The following is a 27233-nucleotide window of genomic DNA, read 5'->3' as shown; positions in this document are numbered from 1 at the left end:
TTTTAATTGATAGACATTATACACACGTGCAACACACATATCCTAAAACTAGTTTATACTAATAGAAAATATTTCCGTTTTTATTAGGCTCTATACACGAAGGTAAGTATCGAAATTGAATAGTAGTACAAAAAAGAAGCTTTTACAATGTGGGTTGCTCTGATGGTAAGCACCCTCCACTTCCAACCAAGAGGTTGTGAGTTCGAGTTACCCCAAGAGCAAGGTGGGGAGTTCTTGGAGGGAAGGATGCCGATGGTCATTTGGAAATAGCTCTCTACTCTAGGGTAAGGGTAAGGTCTGCGTACACACTACCCTCCCCAGACCCCACTAGTGGGATTATATTAGATTGTTGTTTTTGTTGTTGTTACATGACTACTTAGGTGGGTTAAAAAAGTTACCTATATGTATTTATTTACAAAATTCATCCTATTTAACATTTTTTTCAAAAAAGGAAGAAAAAGTTTGAATCCCTTCAGTAAATTCACAGAAGGGCCCAGAAGCATCTAGACATTTCCAGTAGCGCCTCCTTTTTCCCCCCTCCATTATAGATATATATATACCAAACCAACTGCCATTTGTCTTTCTTAACGCAGTTATTTCTATCAGTCGCTTAATTTTCCCCTCTGTAAAAGACTCTAAACATGAGGTATGTTCTTCAATCTTCCTTTTCCTTTGCGTTTTACTACATGTATTTATCTTCCTTTGTGTACTGGGCTATAATCTCTGTTTCTACAGTTTTTTTTCACCCATTGCATAAGAGTCGTACATACTAGAAGGTTTTTGGGTGTTTTCAAGTTTTCACTCGAAATGCTTAAATCAAACCCTAGGATTTAGAGTTTTGTATTTGAACTTTAACGAAAAGAAATTTGTATTTGAATATTTTTATGTTGCTCCTCAACCCCCCCCCCCCCCCCCCCCGGGAATCATATTTCATTTATTTCTAGTCTGTTAGAAACTAATCTACTCACATTGCTTTTTGTAATTAGTCTGTTTTTGTCATTTTTTGAATTTAAATGATATACGTGCAGCAATTTATCTATCTCTTTTTTTTTCTTTTTCTTTTTTCGTTTTGGGGATGGCCGGGATAAAGGAAGGGGAAAGGAAGGTCTCTGGTGAGCGGTGAGTACTAAATATAGATATGGTATATCTACTCTTGTTTTTGGAGACCAATTTCTGTCTTACTGATTGCAGTAAGACGAGATTATTTAGGAAATAGGAACCATAAATGCCATACGGAATTTTCTTGAGATGTAATCATGCAGGCGTCCAACTGATTGTTGTAGAGATATAATGATGACACATGCTCTGTGCGTCTCCTCCCGTGAACGTGAACGTGAATATCAAATATTCTGCTTAAATAGTAGACACATGTAATAAATAAGAAAATACTATAAGATCCGAACCTACAGAGTTTTTGGGTGCTTGCAGACATTCTTGCTCAATAATGTCTCCACTAAACAAATAAGCATTGATGCTTTGGCATCTGCACTATACCCAAGCACAATGTATCTCAAATCAACTACATTTCCTGGCCATTAGTGCTTTGGAAAATGCCTTCAAAATTTATTTAGGTTCCGGTCAATGGCTTTATAATGAGGTTGCAAAGGAATACTTGCTTAGCTTTTCTCTGTTTTCTTTTTGTTCCCTATCATAGGACGTTAGCTTTATTGTTAGTTGTGTTCTTTTATGATGTTTATCCAAGTTTTTTTTTAGTTATGAACTAAAAGTGACCAACTTATGTGTCAAAATAAATCTAATCAAGGCACTATTTTGGTATTTATGTCTTATTCCTTTAGATACAAACTTCTGGAGTAGAAGCAAACCTTTTGTTGTTCTTTTTTTAAAAATTTAAATAAGGTTAATATCTTTATGTATTTTGAGAAACGGCCATCTGTGAGCGGTATACCAAAAAGTATGAAATACATTCCCAAAGGTACCTAATAATCTCATGGGTGCTCCAAAAGTTGACCAAAAACAAGAATTCATTCCTCAAATGTTCATGCTAGTCTCTATTCCTTCAAAAGCACCCTTATTTCTGTCCTTCCATAGGATCACACTGAAGATCAGGGCAGAAATATTCCGTTCTTTGTGTTTCTCTTCTCCAACTGCGTATAGTACATAATTCACTTTGTACGATATTGTCTGCTATGCTCCAAATACCACTTATCAATTGCCAACTAATAACGCAACCTCAGGAAGATGGCCTTTCTGTTGGCAGTATAAGTGGTGTAGTTGATTTTGGGTCAACTTTGTTTAGACCTTCATACAAGGGAAGTGCCAAAAGGTTGAGGATGTTAAATTTGGGGTGAGCGTCAGGTTCGTTCTGCTTTACAGTTTTGGTGCCTAACTTTGTACATCTCATCTCGTTACCTTTGGATGTTGGAGACATCAGTGGTTTGACATGCAAGGGGGTGTAAGTGGAAGAAATTTTTTAGTTGATAAAGTTTCAATATCAAGCTGCAGTTTCTCTATGGACTATGGAGTGTTTCAGTTTGTATTCCACAATAATCTATCATGGTGCTCTTGTGCACCCATCACTATGCTCATCACCAGCTGTTCAAACATGAAATATGGTGGAGTCTCCACCTTCATCTCATATTGTTGGCCCTATGTCAAGTTGGGCTCTTATTGAACCGTTGCACCTCATTTATTCGTAATTGCATATGGAGAGCTTCATCTGGTGCTTGCTTGAATTTTTTATTTTTTTATTTTTTTTTAACTTCTGCATGTAATTAATATAGCAATTCGGGATCTACCGTTACGTATCATGCTCCAAGTTCTTATTCCCCGCATATAGTGGGATAATCAGACGCAGGTAAAAATGACAAAGGAGACAATTATACACGGGATAATTTGTTCACTTACCTTCCTCAAAATTCCTCTTCTTGAAATATCATTTATGAGTTCTCCGACTGATTATACAAATCTCAAGTTGCCTGGAAGTCTGGAATTTTTTGTAATTGGAGACATCCAATTGTTTGCTTTTCCTGATTTTGTCTTGAATGGTTGTTATTGTGTGACTTGGTTGAGATCCATTTGTTTTCTGCTTCTCTATCTTAGCCGACACCCTGCTGTCAAGTGGGCCCAGAGGTCCGACAAGCTGTTTATCACGGTGGAGTTGCCGGATGCCAAGAATGTGAAGCTGAAACTGGAACCAGAAGGAAAATTCTTCTTTTCTGCAATTGCAGGAGCTGATAATGTACCGTATGAAGTGGATCTCGATCTCTTTGATAAAATTAATGTTGATGTAAGTGAAGCTCCCTCAGTTCACATCTGCATGTGAGAATTAATGTAAATTTTACTGTAACAACTAAAAAAAATAATGTTACTTTTACTGTAAAATGTTCATTCAGGAGAGCAAAACTAGTACTACTTCCAGAAGTATCGTGTATCTTGTGAAGAAGGCAGAAGACAAGTGGTGGAGCAGACTGATAAAGCAGGAAGGTGTACGTCCAGTATTTTTGAAAGTTGACTGGGACAAATGGGTTGATGAAGATGAAGAGGACACTAAACGTAAGTATAATGTCACTAGGAATATGCTATACTGTTGATATTAACCACTTGGTATGTATATTTGCTAACCATGATACTAATATTTCAGCTGGGACAGATATGGATTTTGGTGACATTGACTTTTCGGTAAGCAGCTCTAGAGATATTATAGCCAGCAAAGTTTATTTTCGTCTATATTTATGCCGAAGTTTTAACTTGACCCCTTTATTATTATTCTCTCAGAAACTCAACATGGGAGGAGGTCCTAGTGATTTTGATGCTGATGTGCCCGAGGGTAAGTCAGCTTTGGTTACCCAGCAACAGTCCATCCCGTATTTTCAGCTTCAAATCTTCTGCTCTCCGTTTGATTTGTCAGTTGTAAATTGTGTTCTGTTCTTGTCTTATGTAAGTTCACATTGTTTCTGCAGGAGACAATGACAGTGACACCGAGGAAGAAGAAGTCAAGGAGGAAGAAGATAGTGCACATAATGAACCTAAGGCAGCAGTGCCTCCAAGCACAGAACCCGAAGCAAAAGCTTGATGCGTTGTAATATCTGAAAAGCGTTTTAACCGCATGAGTTTTACTGTAGTACTGTTAGTTGTGGTTAGAGCAGTTGTGTAGGAATTGATGTTAGTTTATGTTATATTTGAAGGATTAGACGTTCCATGTGATTGAATTTTGTTATCATATAGCTCTTGTTATTTGGCAACGTATGATGTGTTCAATCCTGTTGTCTGTGTGTTTTCTGAAGGATTTCGTTTCAAAAAGAAAATCATTCGAGGCTGAGATGCCCTAGTTGAATGAATCTTTGTGCACGTATGGCCTTAAGTATTTGCTTATTCCAGATGATTCGCAGGTCATTTGGCAACTTTAATCCGACTCCAAGCTGCGAGTGTTTGTACCCAAATGGTGACATAGAATACTTTTAGCAAACTCATCACATTTCAGTAGATTACTTGGGGTTCTTACGTTTTCAATTTCTACTAGTTAGCACGGTGTATCCTTTTTTTGTCTTATTTCGTTTTCTTCTCTTTTAAAATAGTACGAAAAAGCTTGTTTTGGTTACAAGTTGGACTATACCTCCAAGGTTTATGCTGTTACGCTTGTTTCTTTTTCTTTAAAAAGATCTTATGAGGATGTGAAAAGAGAAATAGAGTGTTCTGCTCACAATTGGACGCATAAGAAAATACAATTTCAACAATATTTTATGACAGGTACGCATAGAATGAAGCTGCAGTCTGTATTTCTATTATGTTGCATCCAGTAATAGGGGATCTTTTTGTTAGTACCTCAGCTGATGCACTGGAGAACTTTAACATTACGTTAACCTATATGAAGAGAAGTCCTCTTCACACAGCGAACAATACTACTGCACCAGAATGAGGCCTATCTTTACAATTTTAACGTTTCATAAGCTATTCTGGAAAACTAGTAACTTTCCCATACAAGAAACTGTAGCATTTTGTAGGCAAGGACAACGAAATCTGTTGTCGGTCTATTATGATGAGGGCAAAAGTGGTTCAGAAGTACTGCATTAGGAATAATTTTTATCCCATCCTATCTTATATACTTCCCAGGACAAATAAAGTTGGTGCCTATGGCAGTCGGCAGAGAGAGATCTCAATATGAAGTAGTTAGTTCAAGATCAACTGGCACTGAAACTCACACTTGGCTTGGACATGACTGGGGAGAACTGTTGGAGGCTAAGCCTCTTTTAAGTCTTCTGCCTGCAAATGGGAAAAAAGTGGGAAGGGGTGAGAGAACGAAGAAGTACAAAACCATTAGCCAAAGGGTTCTAATAATCACCAAGAAATACAAGTAGACAGAGATCCATAAGAAAGTTTATAGGTCATCCAATTAGTGAGATCAAAGATCTCCACCAAGAAAAGTTGATCTATAGGAGATGCCAAAAATCCTTGTACAATGACATTTTAATTTATAGGGTTTTGTGGTAATAGTCCTTTGTCAAAAATGCTCTCAGGCACAGGTTCCTAGGTATCCAATCTTCAAATCTGTACTTAGTCTTTCCGACGACTTTTGCCACCGGAGAAACTGAGTTTTTTCCCAATCACAGATGATTGAGTAAAAACTAGTTTATAAATTATAATAGCATTATGGAGAACAGAATCTATTTCAGGGCGGGGGACAAAACATACGACATCACAGAGAATCAAACAGCACCAGAAGCTTGGTTTGAATGGGTGGAGAGAAGAAACCAGCTGCTTAGAAGAATGACCTTAAGTGGGAAGGCACTTTCATGGGTTAGTGAAGTACTGCAGAAAGCGTCAAGGAGAAGGGGAAACACGTACAACAGATGGAACATCAGAGACAATATCATCACCTTTTATTGCACACAAAAATACAACGTATATGGCAGATTTATCAGCCTTATAGCAGTACATAGAACTAACTGATCAGTCATTATTATCCCAGAAAAGGCCTTTAATGTGGGATGGGGAGAGCTAGCTATTAAAATAAAGAATTTCATGAATAGAAGAGCAGTTATTACAGATCCACAGATGCCTTTATTACAAAACACCTATGCTCATACAACTCGTGAATGCAAATGGTCCAAAATGAATGGGGCCCAGATAATCAATCAAACTGAGGAGGGCATTATTAAAATACAGGGGACAAAAATCTCGGATGATAAACTCTTGAGCAGGTGTTTGGTTGGCAGATTCTCCAAGGAGCTTGACGAAATTCCCACTAGAAACAAAGTCCGAAAATGGATCAGCAACAAGTGGAGCAATGCTATTGGGGTATACGAGTTGAATGGATGTCAGTTCTTGTTCGAGTTTCCAACCAGACGAATGGCGGAAGAAGTATTAGAAGGCACGTGGAGATGGGGGAAAGCAATATTGAATCTGAAATGGTGGACTCCAACGACGGCTTGTGTTCCAGCAGAAATTAAACCTGCTTGGGTTTGGGTCAGAATATTCGGCCTTTCTCTATATCTCTGGTCTGCTGACATCATGAAAGCCATTGGTGATAAATGCGGAGGTTGGATTGAGACAGAAGAGGAAACATAACTTAAAAACCACCTCCGTTGGGCTCGTATCAAAGTCAAAGGGCCACCAGCAATTATTCCGAAGGAAGTAGAGGTGGAGAACGACAGTTTAATCTTCCAATTGCCGATGTGGAGCGAACATCCGGTGGCAGTTAAAACCCAGCGAATATCGATGAATGATGTTAATAGCACAAAGACCTTAAAAAGTCACTCTAGGTCTGCGGTAGCTGGGACTGACAGGGCAGAGCACATGGAAGCCAATAAGTTTCATATAATTCAAAAAAGGGACAGCTGTATCACACCATCTTTTGAAGTGGGGCAAACTTCTGGTCTTGGAGGAAATAAGGAAAAGGAAAGCACACTATTGGGCCTCCCTCAAGGGGCCCAAATTTTAAAAGAAGTTGATAGCCCAATAGGTCTTGATATTATTCCTCTTGCTTCTGTGGAAGACCCAAAATGTTTTGATAACATTTTATATGCATCAGATGAAGGCCCATATCCAGTTGGACCAAGACCCGATCCAATAGGTCTTGAAATTGAAGCGAACTCATCGCTCTTATCAATATGTTCGATGACTTCAAAGTTAACACCTGCTGAATACATATCTAAGAGGGAAAGCTCATCAAGACCTGTCCAAATTCAGAGCTCTATGCATGAGACACAACACGATGATTATGTTACTAACTAGGAAGAGGAATTATGTTTGGAGAATCAACCGGTACAAGTACAAAATAAATACCAGCCTCTACTGTACGATGGCACACAATGTTGGGAGGAAGAAGAGGTCATACCTTTAGACATAAAAAATCAGATGGCTGAAGAAGATGCACCCTTATGGGTACATAAGAACGTTATCAAGATGAGCAAACAATAAGGGGTTGATTTCCACGGCTGCGAATGGGAGGCTCTTTCTTTATTCTTGAAAATTGACAAAAGAAGACTGCAGAACAGAGTAGAGGAGACACTTGCAATCTGTGATACACCAAAGCCAAAAATCAATAGAGAAGTTAAGAACCTGAAAATTAGGATGAAGTTCAAGGAGAGTGGATCGAGGAGCGGGGGGAAAAACATCATCACTGTTATCCAATGAAGGTCAAAATTATATCGTGGAATGTTAGGGGATTGAATAAGAGGAGAAAAAGAAGGGTTGTGAAAGCACTTGTTCATAAATGGAATGTTGATGTCTATTGCTTACAAGAGACAAAGCTGGAAGGGGACATGACAAGGGAAGTTAAACAATTATGGGGGAGAAGATGGGTTGATTGGGCTTGTCTAGAGTCTAACGGGAGAAGTGGGAGGATTTTACTACTGTGAGACAAGAGGGTTTGGGAAGGGTCAGTAGAAGGTTACGGGACACAGAGCATATCCTGTAAACTATCCTCTGTTTCTCAAAACTTTACATGGTATATCACAGGGGTGTACGGATCAAATAGCAGAAAAGAAAGACAGGATCTTTGGTGGGAATTAGCAGCTTACAGGGGGGTGGGGGGGTATGCGAGGGTCCAAGGGTGGTTTGTGGCGATTTTAACACCACCAGATACACACAAGAAAGAAAAAGTAGGGGGAGATACAATAGTGCTATGCAGGAGTTCTCAGACATGATAGGGGAACTAGAACTGATTGATCTTCCACCGGCAGGAGGTATTTATACATGGTACAAAGGAAATAATCATATTGCAGCGTCAAGAATAGATAGATTTTTGATAACGACTGAATAGGATGAAGAATTTAGCAACATCAAGCAGTCCTTATTGCCTAGGCTAGACTCTGATCATCTACCTGTCCTGCTGCAATGTGGAGAATGGGAGTAGAAAAAATCTTACTTCAAATTCAAAAACTGGTGGCCGGAAGTAGAAGGTTTCTCTGAGATGGTTAATGGATGGTGGAGCTCATTTGACGTCACAGATGCACCAGACTACATTTTAGCAGTTAAGCTAAAAATGTTGAAAGGGAAACTAAAAGAGTAGAATCTTAACAACTATGACAGTTTGGAGAACCGAAAAATAGAAAATTTGAATGAAGTTCAAAGCCTAGACAGGTTACAGGAGCAGAGGAACCTGACTGAAGATGAACTTGTTCTCAAGACAAGCTTAGAGATGGAATTTGAGGAGATGTCAGTTTGAGGAGACTGCTCGGAGGAAAAGGTCCAGAATACTATGGCTAAAAGAGGGAGATAAGAACATAAGATTCTTCCACAGAATGGCAAATTCACATAAGAGAGCCAACAACTTGGACAAACTCGAGATCAATGGAGAGCAGGTTTCTGACCCAGAGGTTATCAAAGATGAAATTCTGCAGTATTACACCAACCTCTACACTGAAACTGAGACATGGAGACCAGATTTCAACTATCTTGACTGCCCAAAATTGACTGATGAGGAGGCTATATGTCTACAAAAACCTTTTGAGGAAGAGGAAGTTCTGGCTGCTATTAGAATTTGTGCCTCTGACAAGGCACCAGGGCCTGATGGCTACTCTATGGGATTCTTTCAAAAATGCTGGGCAGTAGTGAAGGAAGACATCATGAAAACTATTGAGAATTTTCATTCAAAGGAATTCTTTGAAAAAAGCATTAATGCAACCTACATTGCACGAATTCCAAAGAAGAAAGGAGCCAAGGAGTTGAGGGACTTCAAACCTATCAGCCTAATTGGGAGTGTGTACAAAATTATTTCTAAGATGTTAACAGAAAGGCTCAAGTGTGTAATGTACAAGCTAGTGGATAAACAACAGATGGCATTTATCAAGGGAAGACAGATTGTAGATGCAGCTCTAATAGTAAATGAATGTGTGGATTCTAGACAGAAGGGGAAAAAACCCGGAATCCTATGTAAACTTGATTTAGAGAAAGCTTTTGATCATGTCAATTGAAACTTTCTAATCAAAATAATGAAGGACATGGGATTCGAGAGCAAGTGGCTGAAATGGATATTGTTCTGCATTAGCTTTGTCAGGTTTTCTATTTTGATTAATGGCTCACCTGAAGGTTTCTTTCCCTCGCAGAGAGGCCTTAGGCAAGGCGACCCTCTCTCCCTTTTTTTGTTTATCTTAGTCATGGAAGGTCTAAATTGTATGATAAAAAGGGCAAAGGTAAATGGTCGGATTAAGGGATTCAAGGTATCCAACAAACCTGACTCTGTGATGGATATTTGCCATTTGCCACACGCAAATGACTCTTTGATTTTGTGTGACGCTGAGGTTGATCAACTGAGGCACATCAGACTGATTTTAATTGTGTTTGAAGCAACTTCTGGGCTCCATGTCAATTGGACGAAAAGTCAGCTCTTCGTCATTAATGTGGTGTCTCATATGCACATATTAGCTGGAACTCTGGCTTGTGAAATTGGCAGCCTACCAACTACCTACCTGGGTATGACTTTGGGGGCTAAAAATAAAGCATTGGAAATATGGGATGGGGTAATTGAAAGAAGTGAAAAGAGAATGGTAAAGTGGAAAACTCAATATCTTTCGCTTGGTGGCAGAGTGGTGCTAGTAAACAGTGTGTTAGACTCTATACCAACATATGTGATGTCTCTGTTCCCTTTACCAACTAAGGTGGAAAAGAGAATGGATACTATCGGAAGAAAATTTATCTGGCAAGGTAACAAGGAAACAAAAGCTTTTCACCTAGTGAAGTGGAAGAATGTCATCTCAAGCAAAGTTAATGGTGGCTTGGGCATCAGAAATCTGAGACTACATAATAGAAGCTTACTATTTAAGTGGCTCTGGAGATACAACCATGAGCAGCAGGCTTTATGGAGAAAAGTAATAGAAGCAAAATATGGTCAAGACTCCCAATGGTGTACTAAGAGAGTTACTTCCTCTTATGGGGTTAGTAACTGGAAGGCAATTAGGAATCTGTGGCCTATTTTCCTCCAGAACACTGAAGTCAAGCTAGGAAATGGTAGGAAGGCTGCTTTTTGGAATGACAACTGGACAGGACATGGTCCTCTAAAAGACCAATATCCTGATCTAAATTTGTTAGCTTCAAATCCTCATGCCAAGGTGGAAGAAATAAGGGGACAACAGGGATGTAATTTGAACTTTCGAAGACTGCTGAATGATTGGGAAGTGGATAGAGTTGCTACACTGATAAACCAAATTGACCAACTGCAAGGCCTCTCAAATTGCGAGGACTCTTTGGTATGCAAGGGGTCAAGCACCAGATATTTCTCGGTGAATTCTGCTTACAAAAGCCTAATAGGCAATGTTCATTCTGACAGGAGTTGGCCTTGGAAACAAATTTGGAAGGTAAATGCACCCACAAAGGTGCTATGATTTGTATGGTTGGTGGCTAGAAAAGCTTGCTTGACTGATGAAAAACTTAAGAGAAGGGGATATCAACTGACCTCCAGATGCTATCTCTGTGGAAAGAAAGCAGAAGACAACTCCCACCTTTTTCTTCATTGCATTGTTACCTCTTAACTGTGGCACATGTTTCTAAGTATTGTCAGAATGAACTGGGTCATGCCAAAAGATACATCCGACCTCTTGAGATGCTGGGCTGGTGTGACGGGTGGGGTCAGACAGAAGAAATGGTGGCAGAAGATCCCAGCCTGCATTTGGTGGTCAGTCTGGAACGAGAGGAACTCCGAATGTTTTGAGGATGTTAGCAACTTCATTCAGAAAATCAAAATGAACTGTTTAGTACTTTTTCTTTTTTGGTGTAAAGAATGCCCTTTAAATGATAGTGACTCCATACTTGATATCATAGAATCCTTGTAAGTTTTTGTAGCGGGGGATTCTTTTACTTTTTTGGGGATGTATTCTGTCACTTTTAGCAGCACAAACTTTGTGCTGTTTTATATTTATAAAATGTTATCATTCTCAAAAAAGGAGATGCCAAAAATTTAGCCATTTCCATTCTAATCCAACAGAATAAAGTTATTAAGTGCAGTATACTAAAACATAGATGACATCTATTAGTAAAGTTCCCAAGCGCACTGAGATCCCTTCTTCCATCACTATAATGAAGATGTATCCCAACAAGTGCTCTTCGATCATTTATTGTAATTATGACCACAATGATGGATCAAGGACATCAAATTCAAAAACAGCAACTGTCATATGGCCAGCCACCTATTTTGCAGATAAGGAACTAGGAAAACTGAATATTAGCTAAACATACAAATATCTGAATATAGCAATGAGAATGTACAGATAGAGGCAGGTAGTTCTGGCTAACATACCCAGTGGTTCAGATATCTCCGTTGCAACTTCTTTTAGCTCCTCAACACCTAGCTACAGGCTTGGATTAGACATTGGAGCTATGAAAAATCTCCAATTTCAAAGCATATAGGAGTATCTGTTTGGACTCAAACAACTACTCAAGACTGGCAAGGGGCATATTGATTGATATACATAATTTACCATAAAATACTGACCCCCAACCTAAAGGCACTACACTTCTCAGGTAATGGAGAGAAGCCTGAATGTACCCCACCTCATGGGGTTAGAGTTGCATTGTCAATTATGTATTTCAATCAAAGTCCTTTCCTGGAAGCATTGACCTATTAGATACAATATGCCAATGGTTCAAGTAAAAAGAAAGATGTCCTTTCCTGGAAGCATTTTGACTTCGATTGAAATACATAATTTACAATGCAACTCTGACCCCATGGGGTAGGGTACATCACTTCTCAGGTAGACGAAATGGAGAGAAGCCTGCCAAATTTTGGCAAAGGATAACTCAATATTTTCTCGGCTCTTTTTTGTTCCCCAACATGCAAGAAGAATATTATTTGATACCTAAAGCAATTTAATCCAAGCCAACCCGTTTCCTAAATTGCCTCACATGCTCAATCCTCTGAATTTGTACGTCATTTGTAGCATCAGATACTTTCATCCTTCGGTAAAGACCCTTGTGATACTTCAAGAACTCACGTCTATACATCCACTTGTCCAAATACATACCATTCTCCTTCATAAAATCAATAACCTCCATCACCCTATGAAAATAACCACCTCGAAGAAAATTCAACAACAAGAACTCGTGTAAATCCCTGGTATTCAGCTTATTACGACTTTCCATGTTCCTTTTAATATCTCCCCATAAGATTGTAATTTCACGATACATCCCTAAAGAAGAATACCCATTAAGTAGATTCATGAAAGTTGACTCTGTAGGATGGATCTTCATTGCCTGCATTTTTCGGTATGCCCTTATGGCATCTTCGACCATGTGAGCCTTCATAAAGAAGTAGATAGAAGAATTTAATTCGTGCATCATAAAAGAAGCCTCGTTTTCTTCTCCCCTCATTTCTTCAACAATATGGTAAGCCAACTCCCCTTTTGCCATAGAGCCTAATTCTTTCAACTTAGCGATGCTTTTATCTTCCAGTTGACACAATGCAGGAGTTAACAACGGATCAGATGCATTTATGACAACACCTGATTTTCTTAATTGCTTTAGTAGTGCCTCTGCCTCCCTTGGCTTATTTTTATTGCGATATGCAGTCAACAGAGACATGTATGAACTAGTGCCTAGCTGACTTCCTTCAGAATCCAAATCATCCAAAATATCATGAGCAGTTTCAAGCCACTCCATGCAAATGCAAGCAGCAACCACATCAGAGCACATTCTGCTGGATTCAAATGAGCCTTTCCTCTGGATATTGCAGAGAAGCTTTGACAGCTCATTAATTCTCCCACCCCTCTTGTACCATACAATAAGCCGGGCCAACGCTTTGTTGCTAAGGACAAGTTTCCCATTCTTATACATAACCAGCACCTGATTATGTCCCACATTGAAAACAGACTCCCTTGATAATGAATGAGGAAAAATTCGTAGTTTCAATCCCATCCTTAGATGATCAGAGCCGATAGAGACAAGGCACGGTTTAGGTGGTGGTGTCTCATCTCCATGCATGTTATGAGACTCTTGAAGTTTATAAATATCCAGTACAAGATCAGAAGCAGCATTTATATCATTAAACTTGAAATGCAAACTCAGAAGACTTTCATAGAATTGCCGATAGTGGGGGACCAATGTTGTTGAAACCTGATCTATATGCTCCTTAAATTTCTTCAATTCATCTCGCATACCATTCATCTCTTGAATCAAACAAATAATTGAAATAGTATGAGCATCGGCTGCCACTCCAACTTGAGCCATTAACTCAATAATCTGATGGCCTTTAATGGATGATCTAAATCTTGCACAAGCATCAAGAACAAGATTAAAAACAAGTGTATCATGCTTATTAATCTTGGCGTAAGCTGACTTCTTTGTGGTTAATTGTTGAGAGCTACCATAAATCTCGATCAAAATATTCGATGACAGAATCATTCCACTCTCAGTCTTCACCATGTGAAATATTATCATCCCTAGCATGTCAATTGGTGGGAGAATTCTTTTATCCAACATCAGCCTGAGAATTGATGATGCTTGAACGGGCATTTGAGCTCTAGCCAACGATAGGCAGAGCTTGGTCATTAACTCTGAACGTAGTAACTCCCTTTTCTCTTTCAGAATAGAATCTACCATATTGTATGCCTTTCGGAGCCACCTAGAATCAGATGAGTACGACAACTCAGTGAGCAGCCTACCTACAAGAGAGGGGTCAGGAAAACCATAAAGACGTTTGAAATCCTTGTAGGTTTCCCAAGCCTCCTCCAAGTTGTGATTCTTCAATGCGCTTTCAAGCTTTCCCAGCAAAACAATGTCAGATGACACACCCCAAGATAACGTCTCTGGCTCTCTACTTGAACAGAACTGTCGAGGAAACAGCTCACTTCCAGGTTTAGCGTTTTCATATGAAATCGAGGACTCTGTTCTCGGGAAGACAGTACACCTTCTGTTGCAGGTCCCTCTACTGGCCTTTGAAGCCACATCAACAATGGAAGAGTAGCTTTTCCTGAAGATGGAGCAAACTGCGATAGCTTTTCTCAAGGGGCATGCCATGAAGGAACACCATCCAGAAAATCACGAATAAAAGAATTATAGCACTGTATCCTGGAAATATGCCAATCAAAATAGAGCACTCTATACCACAATCTGCCAAGATAAACCCAGAGATACCATAAAATGAATAAGGAATAGAGTGTGATAGCCTCAAAACCTAAATTCGCCACTAAAATATACAACAGAAACCAGAAACTACTCCAATTCCACAATTCTATCCAAAAAATAAATAAAGAATCTTGTTCAAACTAGCATTGATCACAGGTAGCGCAACGATTTTAACATTAAACTCATCCTGTTGACCTTACAAACATTTGAAATATGTGACAAAAAAAAACATAATCCGCATAGAAATGTGCAAAGATCTATGTTTTCAAATACTGCAATTCATTCGTAATGTAAATTAAGATTTTGGCTTAGTAATAATCTAGTTTTCTAACTTACTGCTAGTACAACAGCAACTAAACCTTAGTCAGTAACAAGTTGCGGACAGCTATATAAATACTCACTAATTTCTAACATACTACTATGCAACCAAACAAAATCGAAGTTTCCTTACATACTAACCTTTAACTCAAAAACTGTACTGATGGAGGAAGTTGGATTTTATGGATATTATTATGATAAGTTTCTTTGACAAATTAACCTCAATTATATGAACTGAGTAGAATTTAAAAGGTATTTAATATTAATTGATTTGAGATGACTGGAAATTGAAATAGGCTGTTCATAAGAATAAAGGAACACATTTGCAAACTCAAAACATTATAACAAGTGCTGAAAATGCTTTTTTCCCTCCTTTTTTTTGTTGATAAGTCCAAGTGCTGACAATGCTGTAGGCGAGGTTTTCAGAAAATTGACTGATATAGCAGCAAATAATAATGAAAAACTTACAGAAAACAATTACACAGTGCATTGCAGAACAGTTCACAACTATTATTTCAGCTTAAAAATGATTGCGAAAAGGGATTAGGATTTAAATCTACAGAAAATAGAGAGGGATAAACTAACAACTCAAGTTCGCCGGAGAATGTTCGAACGCAGGTGCCCGGAGAAACAGCGGTTATTCGAAATGGGTTTCGGGTCTCCATTTATTGTGTTTTTCTACTTTGCCGGCCAAAATTTGGGCGGATTGCACAAATAGCCCTTTTTAGGACCAATAGTCAAGAACTAGCTGAAATTTACAAAGTTTTTATAGTTTATCCGCCTCAAAATTAAATTTCAAACCATTATATCCGCCTCAAAATTAAATTTTAAACCATTATAGTATTAGAAATTTCAACGAAAAATCCGTTGGTCTTTGACAAAGACTAACTTCAAACTCGAATCTGAAGTTTTAAGGTTGACAGAAATCAATATGTTTTAAATAGAAGTGCTAAAAGTGGCTCCTAATGCCATTTCTATACAAAAGTTGGGCCTCCGTTTGAAACTTTCGAGAGATTGACAGGAATGGCCTCACGAGGGGCTCGTATCAGCCGAATGTCCCTAAAATTGGTGATATTTAAAAAATGAACCCTGACCCAACTCTTCGGGAGTTTTTCTATTGGATTAAATTGTTCATCGAAGTCTACCTGATTAATACACTTTTGCTCTTCAAAATTTCTCTACCGGATTAACAGAGTTGATGTTATTATTACTCTACCTATTTGTTTAGTTGTTCATCGAAGTCTACCTTATTGTCATACTTTTGCTTTTCAGAGATTTCTCTACGGGGTTAATAGAGTTGATACTATATTTACTCTGCTTTACTTGATTGACATACTTTTTCTAGGTTGTTTTAACAAAGTCTTCTTCGAATTTGCAACTTTAATTTTGATTAAACCACCCTAAATCTGCTCCAAATGATCTCAAATTTAAAACAAAACTTCCAAATACCAATATAAATATCTCCAATCACCATTTTAATTAAATAATACCAAATCAAAAAGACTCACTTTATCTTCTTCAACACTTTTTAAGGTCCAACAATAGAATTTTAAGATCTTTACAATAAATCATCAAATTTATGTTTGAACTAAAAATTTAGTACAAAGTATTAACATTCAAATGATTTTAACAATAATAGATCGTTAACTTCAATTTTTTACCACCAAAACAAGAATTTCAAGCTTTTAAAATTGAAGAACTATGGTGTACAAGTCAAAAGCAGGGACATTTTGCTAAGTTCAATCAAAACGGGGATATTCTGCCAAATTAGTCCCTTTGGGGGGACGCCGTGCAAATTTTTGGAAACTTTCATACAATTAGTCCGAGATGATTTGTCATTCCTTTTTTCTTTTAATTTTTAGTTGGAAAAGTAACGCGTATGACATAACCTCATAGTTCTACATTCTACAAAGAGCACCACCTTTTTATATAAAATATTGTTTAAATTTTAAAATTTATTTCCTAATTAATTAAAGGAAAGAGGAGACAAACTCGAAGATAAATTATTTGCTTATGATGGACGAAGCAAGCTGAAGTATCTTGAACTCGATTAGAATGAGAGGCCATTCTAGAATTTAGATTAGTCATTTAAGAAATTAAATTTTATCTATAATTCAACAGGACGTGCGAATTTTCTTATAAACTCATAGTATGATGAGGTTCAAGATGCTCCGGCATGCCTTGACGAAGTTTTTAGGAGGTAAAAACAGGATGTACAAAAGATAACGATAACAAAACAAATGTCAAAATGAAAGATATAAAAAATCATATCCCAAGTCACCAATCTGTCCCCTTTCTGAAAATCACGTTTTTTTTTCGATTTATTTCTTGAAATCTAAAAGGAATTAAGGAACATATAGAAATTTATATTAGCATACCAACTAGTTAATAATGCTAACTTAGTTGGTATGCTAATATAAATTTTTTGTTTCCACTGAGTTATCTTATTGGTTAAGGTCATATGAATTTAAAGAAATTATGGATCTTTTGAAACAATTTCATAAGAAAAAAGTACAAAATGTTTTCTAGGACGCTTGTACCAAGTTGCAAATAGAACACGAGCAAAACGAATTGGTGATTTAAGGTGAAGGGCAATAGAAGTACAATCCCTATTACACGGTAGGCTAAATGCAAAAGCATATTAAGGTTACAAGTTAATGTTACAACAAGATAATATTACAAGACAAACACCATTGGCACCCTCATTTATTTCGTCTCCCAAAATTCACTTCCTATCTAGGCTTTCTAACTCCTGCATCCAGCTTTTTACGCCGCTCTTCATATGATGCTGACAAATGTTCTAACGTTAGTGGATATCAAATGTACGACTATCATACGTGTACATTGAAAAAAAATTGTATGTATTAAGCTGTGTATACATGCAGCTGGATTATGAAGCACACGAAAAAGGAAGGTACAAGGATTATTTTTGACAGAAACTTATGATCCATGGAATTGACATGTCAAAAGAAAACTGAACGGACTTCATGCAGATGAACAGTGAAGAGCAGCACATAGGTAACGTAGAAAACTTGTTCTAATTTTTTCTTTCCTATTTTGGCTTTTATAAAACAATCTTTTCTCTATGTAAATATCTCCCCGAAGGATAAAAGAGTAGAAGAGGGTACCGATGTTTGTATAGTTTCCACACCTGTAATACTCCACCCCATTACATAGTACTTTAGTTGTCTATTCTCAACGGCTTTCTGTGTCACATCAGCAATGGATAAACCAGCATGATGATACAAAGATTCTTGTCAAAACTGCCTCTTTCACTTCACATTTGTTAAAATGAGAAGAAAACAAAGTTTGAGCAAATACCCCTAGGAAATGGTACAGATGACATCAGTGTACAGACTCTTTCCTTTTTCCTTAAATAAAAAAGAGGTTTCTTTTTTCATGGTTTTTAACGAATTAGAGTCCTTTTTCTCAAGGAGTGGCAAGAGTTAGAGAAGGCTTGATATCCCTTCGACTAGCATTGTATGCTATCAGTGAAACAAGAAAGTATTTTTGAACACCAGGGATAGTGAGAGAAGGCTTGATATCCCTTCGACTAGCATTGTATGCTATCAGTGAAACAAGAAAGTATTTGTGAACACCAGGGATAGTGAGATACTATTCAACATTTCTGCTTAAATAACCCCGGACGAAAGTTAACTAAATCGCCCTCGCAACTGTTAATCAAGAAGTCAACAATGCGAGTTTAAGACACTAAACTAGGACAAAGTTTGCTCATAGGCACAAATAATTAGTTCAACATTGTTCATTTTCAAGAACATGCTAATATTGATGTTTATAGCAGTCAAAACTCCCAAATTTAAACAGGTTCTATCAAATGACTGGAAAGACCAGAGGAAGAAGAACTCACGCTCAGTTGGTCGAGACAGTAGAGGAGTGTAGGAAGCTTCTTTCTTCTTAGTACGCTCACTTGATATATTGTCATCTAAAATGGAAAAACTCAATCAACTTATGTTAATCATAACAAGAATCAGCTTATTTTACTTACCAAGTAAAAAGGAAGTTCTATTAGCTTAGCTATGTGCTGCAAGTTATTGTCTATAATAGTACAGGTACAACATGACCTACCAATTTCAACAGAAGTGCTTATGATAGCTTCATGAAAAATTGCGGCTTGAAGTTTATAACTTCGGCATTCCCGCTCCAAATGTTCATTCAAAGCCTGCTTTGCATCTGCAGAAAAGGTCCGCAAGAATGTTTTAGGTTATCCAATTTGTGCACGAAATTTGTCTATCCAAAAGAACACATATGATATACATCCACGAACAATTATAAAATATTGATGTCTAAATTTTCCCCAAACAGCCCCTTCGCTCAGTCACAGAGAAAGGAGAGGAAGGATACATAAAAGGAAATCATAGTTACAAAAGCACTCTTTTGAATAATACATTTAATCACAAAAAGCACTCCTGTGAAGAGAGGCCACATGCTATGCCACTCACAAAAAGAAAAGGAAAGGATATATATGGGATACACTACAGCTCCTTATGGAACAAGTCCAGAAAACCAAAACTTGACGAAAACCTTTCAACAATACATTTTTATTGTTTGGTACTACAACTTCGAAATAATAGACTCACAATCAAGTTGGCCATATCATCAATAGTGGTTCTACAGTGAATTTTGTTTTTGAAAAAAAACAAATGCAATAGTGCCAAAAACTTCTCAATGAGATTCGAGTGCTGCTTATAGCAATTTCTTGTGTTAATACCAGGGCATATTTGGAACAAATGGCTAAAGTTGATAATTCACACAGCCATACTGACAAGATCCAGGAAAAGAGAAGGAACCATAAGAAACAACAACATGAGAACATGATTTGTCATATCTACCAACAACAAATACTACTATGCATCAGTCCAAAACAAGTTGGAGTCGGCTTCCCATATCTAACATCAACTAAAATAAAAACAGGGGATATTTAGTTTTCAAGGATCTTAAAAATTCTTAGAAAGAAAAAATGTAAATGAAACAAGACTAAAAGATTCTGAATATAGAACACCATTCAAGTACCTGATGAACAAATAAATTTGAGACCTTCAAATTCACACGATTGAAGAACTAGAGGTATCTCTGGAGCCATTAGAAACTGAGGTTTGCGTGGTGTTCTTTCAATATCCAGAAGTGCATCTATTACCTACAATCAAAATCGTACTTGACAATTGCTTATGACAAGATAACTCAATTAAAAATTCTTCCCATAGGGTCCGTTAACTCACGTAGTCAACCCTGAAAGCAATAACCAAGTGGACATTGAGGAAAAATTGAGTAACAAGCAACAACAACTACGCCTCAAAGTCACGATTAAACAAATTATTTATTTTCTTTAAGAATGAGTCATCAAAGAGATTTGCACAAAGCAGAAAGCAACGATCGACTCAGAAAAATCTGAACAGGTCTACGAGAAGAAGCATACAAGAATTAGCGGGATGACAATCACATGGTGGCGAGGCCAGAAAAAAAAGCATTCTATCTAGAAAGTTGAGCAGACACTGATGACCAGTGATCTAGTATTACATAAAATTATGACTCTAGAACTCCACAAGCTGCTTCTATTTTCATCACAAGGTTGATAAAACTTTAGTTATGGTTCTAAAAGAAAAGAGACGGGAAAAACTTAAATTCTGCAGAAAACAAATCATATTCAATTAAAAAAGGTTTCATTAGCAGGTTTCTAAGCTAATCATTATGAGACATAGATTACGTACATTAGAGGTCACTATGAGATATAGATTACGTACATTAGGGGACTCAAGACCCTGGCCAATCAGAAATAGTACAGCAACCATGCACCGGATTTGATGCCAAAGGAAAGCACTACCTTTGATTTTCATAATCATGAGTTGATCAGCTTTGTAACTGCAATAAAAGAAATAATAAAGGCTTGCGAAGCATTTCAATACGTATAACGTGAAAAAACCTTTTGTAATTCATTGCTGAGTGATGATAATTATATACTTGGGATTTTCCCCTCTGATTTTCCTATCCGTTTTATTTTTTCCCTCGTCTCCTTTCCTTTCTGCTATCTTTTGAGAAACAGGATTCATTCAATAGAATTCTATCTGAAAGTACATATACCCAAAAACTCAAAAGCACTTGCAGAGAAAAGACAAAAGAAAGCAGATTTCAGTTAGATTCAAGATCTACGGATATTCATAAAATGTTACTAAAGGTTACCGAAAAAAAGACAAGGAAAAATAAAATAGACACCTATCCAACAATAAAAACCCAATTGCATATTTACAAGTATTTGCAATCATTTTTACATTACTGTATGACAGGTGCAAATGCCATCAGGGGAAAACAATGTCTATGCTTTCTCAATCTCCACATTGCATCCCATCCTAAAATATAGCCTAATAATCCGTAATATCAACTTTCATGGACAGATATAGTATTCCCTAACAACATCATTTATCTACCTAATCTAGCAACTTTTGTTACATTTTGAAACAAGAGCACCGCAGATCCAAAGGAGATAATTACAGAATTTACCACCAGAGAAAAAATAAGTTTAAACATCTAAAAACTCCAAGAAGATCAGACTGGTCTACTTAATAATCCTCCCCTCTAAAAGTAAAGGCTAAGTAGACTAAGGGACATAAAGTAGAAATAGCTGAGTGTCAAGCTAATAGTAGAAAACCTTTCACTAAAGGGGAGAATTTCAAATGATATTATGTGCCTCCGGTAGTTGTGCACATTGCCCGCGTCCATTTTGCAAAAATTTCTGAAATCATGTTCCCCTAAAAATTTCTCAGCAGCAGTTTCCATTGCCTGTGGAGCAATTCAAGAGTGTAATGTTGAAAATCTATGGAGTAAATCAGCATAACCAGGTCAATTTTGATTTCAGAAGGAAAGGTACACACTGTTATATTCAAATTCCCATGCCAAAAGAAGTACTTGTACACCCTGCTCAAACAACTGAACCTGCAATTATTGAAAGGCAAAATCGCTGTTAAACTATAATGAAGAACTGAACAAACTATGGTATAGCTTCTCAACCTAGAGGATAGGAAGATGTCAAGTTGACTTCTAGGGGATCCAGGACATACTTTTTCAGGTTTAGCCATGAGTGCACCTAATATACCTGGAGACCCCTATCAATTTCATAAATTGTGCCAATGATAAGTTACCAAATAAAACTTAGTGTTGATACTTTGATACAAGAATAATTCCTCATAAGATTCCGTAAGAAGGTGAAAGAGCTTCCCCTGTAACTAAAACAAATAACTAATCACAGGCTGTATTCAAAGCCTTCTCTACTACTTGAATGCGAAATATTTATGTCCTATGTATTATCAAAAGCATGATACCATAAGCTCCGATATACCTACTGAAAGAAAACATGACACTTTGGAAAGAGCTAGGTAATTTTAAATGCTTTTAACCAGCAAACTATCACTATCTTACAGAAATCTGAGAGCAAAGGTTATACGAAGCAGTAGAAACCTTGCACTGAAACCAACTGGAATAGGAGACCAGCCCATAATGCAAATGTCATTTGGCAGAACTTGATTTAGTACCCTCACATAGTCCATTTCTCCTGGGTGAAGAAAATATATAATGGTGTCAAAAGGTTAGTAATAACTAAAGACCAAAGCACCAAAATGATTGTGAGGGAAGTCAGCAACTATAAGAACTAAGATTTGCTTAAAAAGGTGAATTGGTTACACGTAGAATTAGTTGAAAATATCCGTCTAGGGGTGAAATACACAAGGCCATTTATAAAAATTCCATCCAAGTACTCCAACATGATCATTCTCTAAAAATGGCAACTTAACAGGTAACAGCCATAAAACTACACTAGCAGAACTTGCATAAAAAGAAAGAGTGGGCAATGTTGCAGGAAGGGAGTAGAATTGATGTGTGCCAAATCTCATTACAGTAAGTACATGTCAGATCACTAATCAGAAAGGCTAAACATAGTAGTACATGGTAAGGAGATATCAGCAGACCACAAGATTCTTCAACAGAAATTTCCCCAGAATACTTATTGTCTCCTCTTGACTCCCTATGTTTTGACCTTAAGAAGAGAGAAATCACCTGCAACAAGTATTTCTCATGTTTTAAAAGACATAAAAAGAGATATATCCATAAAACTTTTCTCAAAGGCACATAAAAAGAAAAGGATGTGCAAGCAAGGAAATGAACTGGAAGGGGAAAAAATGGTTCAATGAAATTTGATGGAAAGCAGCTGCCACTAGGAATCAAAAGTGCAATAACAACACAGAGTTTATAACCCACCAAAAAAATAGAATTAGAAAATGATACATGTCTGGTTATAGATATTTACTTGAATGAATTGCATATGAACTTTTTATCTGCTTGCAGGGAGCTCTTCTTTGAAATTGTTAAAGAAAAACACTTTCGCATCAAATGCACATTATATCTAAACTACTAGTAAATCAAACATTCAACAAATTAATTGCTCAATTCAACTCACTTGACCAACAGAGGAAACTCCCTTGTCCGTTCTACCACATCTTGAGTACTGCAATTCCCTCTTGTCTCCAGATATCAGTCTTGTCCTCTCTAGAGCTTTGAAAAGTTCACCCTGCATGAAGAAAACCATCAGAATATGCAAAGAAAAATACTCTACTGAGATGCTAAAGTGCAGACAATAAAGTCAGCCAAGTGCTACCAGAGGAGGCCTCAAAAACAGCTTGTGCTAAGATTGAACAGTTCATTGTGCAATATATGCAAGGAAAAAAAAGTGTGCTCACAGAAAAGCACCAGATTATATTCTTTCCTTAGTTTCTCTCAATCTAAAGGACGGGAAACATGGACTATGATTAAAACAAGAGAGGAGTAAGATAAAGAACATTTAGAACGCATAGTTACATGTTCATTGCATTAAATGCTGGCCTGATTCTTAAAAGAACATCATCTCATAAGAGAACATAGTACCTCAACAGTGGGATCCATTTGAGCCTCCGAAGCAAAACCATAAAACCTGTAATGCAGCATGAGAACACGGTTACAGTATTAAACAAGACACAAGTACTTGCTAAAATTTGGGCAAAGTGAAAAAAAAAATCCACAATCCTACTAAAAGAGAATGGTAGAAACGCAATGTAACATGCACCTTCTGGTTAGTTAATACGTCAATTATACTTAAACTGAATAGGGTTAAAAAAGTGACAGATCCACCTGCAACCATTAGATTCCAGAATGAAATAAGGAGCTCCATCCTCATATTTCACGTGACCACTAGACCATCTATGCAAAGTTATTAACAGGGACACTTTAGAGTTAGGACCAGGAGGCAGTTTTAGCAATCAATACTTAAAGTGGTTTTATATATAACCCCTTTTCCAGGTAACATAGATGGCCTTCATCTTTGTTTCTAGATGAAATATGTAGAAAAAATTACTATCACAAAACTGAGGTAATACTAGATAAAACATTGGAAGTGTATTCCATGAATTAATCCACCTCATTCAACATCTTTCCTGACAAATTAGAACAACACAATTCTTTCTTTTTCTTCCGAAACACTTTTATCTCATCTTGGCATTATTTTAGTAAAGAAGATTGAAACTCCTTAATAAAATTATATACCTAAAATTTACAAATGTCTTCTAATACGTGGCTCACCTTTGGCTAAAGTGATATGTCAAATTACAAAATATGATCAAACAAGATGATGTTTGGTTAATGGATGAGATATCTTTTGTGATATCCTTATTGTTGGGAACTAAGATGGAAAAAGCCTTTGAATAAACCCAAGAATTACAATAAGTACTATTTTTGGTGTTTAAATTTAAACTATTCAGTTGTGGAACCCTACTTAATAAACAGATTAGATGCTTCCTAAAGAGTGTTGTGCTATGAAATATTGGCTTGTTTGAGGCTTTGTTAAGACTGAAGTAAACTCTCCGGTGCGAGAAGTCTTTTAGAGTTCAATGCAAAATAGGCTTAATAAGAAATCAAGGATCCTTGCCCCTTTTTTCCAGTATTCTTCTTTCAAACTCATTTAGCTTTTCTTCAACTGTTTCCAATGTTTCCACTTCATTTATACACCTAATTTTATGTATCTATATTACAATTTGATATCTTCTGAAGAAGACAGTATTGCGCTTCAGATTTCAGAACTTAACATTTAGTAATCCATTGAAATTTGTATAATCTCTTTGTTACCTCTTATTTTCTTCTTTTGGTCCCTTTTGAGATCTAATATCCTTTGTGCTTAAGACTAACAAGATGGTCTTATGGGTTAAAAGAAATTTAAAGACAAGGAACAGCTCAAATTTATCTTGACCAAAATATTCAAAAACCCCTTTTAGCCTTTCTGCTGAAACTTCTTTGCTCTACTTGTAGTTCACAGTTAACTGCTACTGATGAAGAGCTAATCCGAGGCAAATAGCAAATGAAAGCCTTTTGCATGTTCTCAACTAAGAACTTTCTTCCTCTCTTTCCATTTGCTACATTGACAACACAATCCTACTAAACTATTAGTAGCATAATAATACCTTGGACCAAAATACATGACTTTCAAAGCGACATATCTTTTTGGGAACTGATGCATAACCATTGCGCCACAGCCTATAAACAAAAAAAGGAATATTTCAGCAAAACCATTTCCATATTACGACATTTCAGCATATTCTATTCGAATTACAGTATCAAACTTGCAAAGATAGCTAACACAGTAAACTCTATTTTTAAACAAGAAAGTTATAGTTCATTCAGTACATAAAAAAGAACAACCTTAGCAACACGAATCAACTCTTTTAACTAATTTTAACACTTAAATTACCATCGCGAAAACTTTCACATTGCACGTAAAACTACAGCAACACATTCCAGTCACTAAACTTTTATTTATACAAACCTAAATCTCTGAGCTTATCTTTCTTCTTTCCATGACCATCCAAAACTCCGTTCTTCACAAGGCTGCCGTTACTTTTCTCTTTTGTCTACATAGAAATAACAGCACATCAAAATTCACATTAAAATTTTATAAATGTGGTTGAATTATGAGGAAGAAGAAGCAATAACCTCTTGACAACTGCAATGCGAGAGCCGGGCAGATAATTTAACATTTTCGGATTCCAATTCCTGTGTTTCCAATTGAAGATTTTAAACACATTAAATAGTGATTTTGGAACATTAAGAGTTATTTGAAATAATTTATTTTGCAATTAGCAACAAAAGGTTACCTTAATCCTGCTTCGAAGAGTCTCGAGTTCCGACTGTAGGGATGCTACGAGGTCCATCTCCGGCACCGGATATTTTGTGGAGCTCCAAATTTCAGAGACGGAGCTCCGACGAGTTATTTTATAAGTATAGTACTCCTATAAAAAATGTTTAGCTGGATTTCTATGTTAGTGTAATCATTATTTTAGTTTTTGTTTTTCTTTCAAAAGAAGGAATAATAAAACAAACGGAATGAAATTAAGAGTTTAAGAATAATGATGAAATTTAGGGTTTAAACAAGTACTATTAGGATTTAAGTTATATTGAAATTTTATCTTGTTTAAACTCTTTTGTAAGAATTAATTTCCCCAAATTATTCATTCGACTTTAACGTACAAGTGTTTAAGGTAAAAAGTTTATTTTGGAATGAGTTTACCTAGCAATTTTCAAAAAACTTCCTTAAAAGGTGCAACCAATAAGGTAGTTTATTAATAAATAATTACGTTTCAATAAACTAATTAGAGTATCCCTACATGAATTACTATTAGAATAAGATGAATATCATGATTTTGTTTGCTTTTGCAAAGATGGCATTAATAATCCAAAGCTAGACAAATACTAACAAATTCTTTTTATTAAAGAAGTATTGAAATTAGACGAAATCACTTCCTATATTTCTTTGATTATGTCACGAGATTTTCTTTAATTACTTATATGTTTTCTCTCTCAATTTATTTATTTAATCATTTATGTTTGACTATAGCCCTATAGGTGATGGTCTAATATTAAACTAAAATGTATTTTTCAAGCGTCGTAAGTGTGTAGGCTTATGTACAAAACAATACACATATGTTACACAATACACATATGTTCAAAACTTATTCTCATCGGTTGTCTATGCCAAATTAACGAATGGAAAGATATGTCTTTTATACACATATTTATTACTTAATTTTAGTTAAACGATATATTTTGTCACTTTTAATTTTTATTTATTCAGATTAAATTATTTGATTATGGGTAAATATCCGATTTACCATAGACGTACGGATAGATCTTGCCAGATAACCTTTTACTGATGCCGTAAGTACTTAATAAGTTCAATATATTTAATGCTACTGGCCACAAAACAAGAAATGTGGATTCACTCATTGTCCAACTTTTCTTTGTAGTGAAACAAAAAGAAAAGAAGAAAAAAGAACATGTACACACGTACAGATGTCAAAGCTTTCAGTTACAATGAC

The 27233-nt window shown here is 36.6% G+C and overlaps 3 protein-coding genes across 8 annotated transcripts; 1 reads left to right on the top strand and 2 right to left on the bottom strand.

Moving 5' to 3' along the window:
- Positions 1-488: 488 nt before the first annotated feature.
- LOC104099631 (co-chaperone protein p23-1-like) lies at positions 489-4202 on the top strand. Of its 2 annotated transcripts, none has more exons than XM_009606680.4 (6): positions 489-646; positions 3061-3247; positions 3354-3513; positions 3602-3639; positions 3736-3787; positions 3903-4202. In XM_009606680.4, the coding sequence occupies exons 1-6, from the start codon at positions 642-644 to the stop codon at positions 4031-4033; spliced, it is 573 nt and encodes a 190-aa protein (XP_009604975.1). In that variant the 5' UTR covers positions 489-641; the 3' UTR covers positions 4034-4202. The 2 variants fall into 2 exon arrangements, with proteins under 2 accessions (XP_009604975.1, XP_009604976.1); XM_009606681.4 differs by having other exon boundaries at positions 490-646; positions 3921-4202.
- A 512-nt stretch (positions 4203-4714) lies between these two features.
- Positions 4715-15592, bottom strand: LOC104099630 (pentatricopeptide repeat-containing protein At4g17616). 5 transcript variants are annotated; one of them, XR_011415527.1, is made up of 3 exons: positions 15418-15592; positions 6122-14499; positions 4715-5220 (listed from the first exon to the last, which is right to left on the bottom strand). XR_011415527.1 is itself a non-coding variant. In XM_009606679.4 (2 exons), the coding sequence occupies exon 2, from the start codon at positions 14404-14406 to the stop codon at positions 12262-12264; it is 2145 nt and encodes a 714-aa protein (XP_009604974.1). In that variant the 5' UTR covers positions 14407-14499; positions 15418-15592; the 3' UTR covers positions 5811-12261. The 5 variants fall into 5 exon arrangements, 1 of the variants encoding a protein (XP_009604974.1); XR_011415528.1 differs by having other exon boundaries at positions 7295-14499; XR_687048.4 differs by having other exon boundaries at positions 11693-14499.
- A 1798-nt stretch (positions 15593-17390) lies between these two features.
- Positions 17391-26168, bottom strand: LOC104099629 (uncharacterized). The gene is made up of 15 exons (XM_009606678.4): positions 26013-26168; positions 25852-25911; positions 25685-25769; positions 25323-25395; positions 23758-23803; positions 23294-23404; positions 22806-22893; positions 22300-22393; positions 21717-21777; positions 21494-21624; positions 20592-20709; positions 19864-19987; positions 18919-19023; positions 18701-18775; positions 17391-17620 (listed from the first exon to the last, which is right to left on the bottom strand). The coding sequence occupies exons 1-15, from the start codon at positions 26067-26069 to the stop codon at positions 17565-17567; spliced, it is 1284 nt and encodes a 427-aa protein (XP_009604973.1). The 5' UTR covers positions 26070-26168; the 3' UTR covers positions 17391-17564.
- Positions 26169-27233: the final 1065 nt, after the last annotated feature.

This window comes from Nicotiana tomentosiformis, chromosome 4 (assembly GCF_000390325.3).
Source record: "Nicotiana tomentosiformis chromosome 4, ASM39032v3, whole genome shotgun sequence".
In the NCBI taxonomy this organism is placed as follows: Eukaryota; Viridiplantae; Streptophyta; class Magnoliopsida; order Solanales; family Solanaceae; genus Nicotiana; species Nicotiana tomentosiformis.
Note: the sequence above shows the minus strand (reverse complement) of the source record. Positions and strands in the feature narration are given on the sequence as shown.

Coding starts and splice junctions, on each gene's coding strand:
- LOC104099631 (XM_009606680.4), top strand. Junction 3,640..3,735: donor TTGGTGACATTGACTTTTCG/GTAAGCAGCTCT, acceptor TTATTCTCTCAG/AAACTCAACATGGGAGGAGG. Junction 3,788..3,902: donor TGATGCTGATGTGCCCGAGG/GTAAGTCAGCTT, acceptor GTCTTATGTAAG/TTCACATTGTTTCTGCAGGA.
- LOC104099630 (XM_009606679.4), bottom strand. CDS start 14,406: ATGGCATGCCCCTTGAGAAAAGCTATCGCAGTTTGCTCCATCTTCAGG.
- LOC104099629 (XM_009606678.4), bottom strand. CDS start 26,069: ATGGACCTCGTAGCATCCCTACAGTCGGAACTCGAGACTCTTCGAAGC. Junction 25,770..25,851: donor CGCATTGCAGTTGTCAAGAG/GTTATTGCTTCT, acceptor ATTTCTATGTAG/ACAAAAGAGAAAAGTAACGG. Junction 25,396..25,684: donor AGATAAGCTCAGAGATTTAG/GTTTGTATAAAT, acceptor TTTTGTTTATAG/GCTGTGGCGCAATGGTTATG.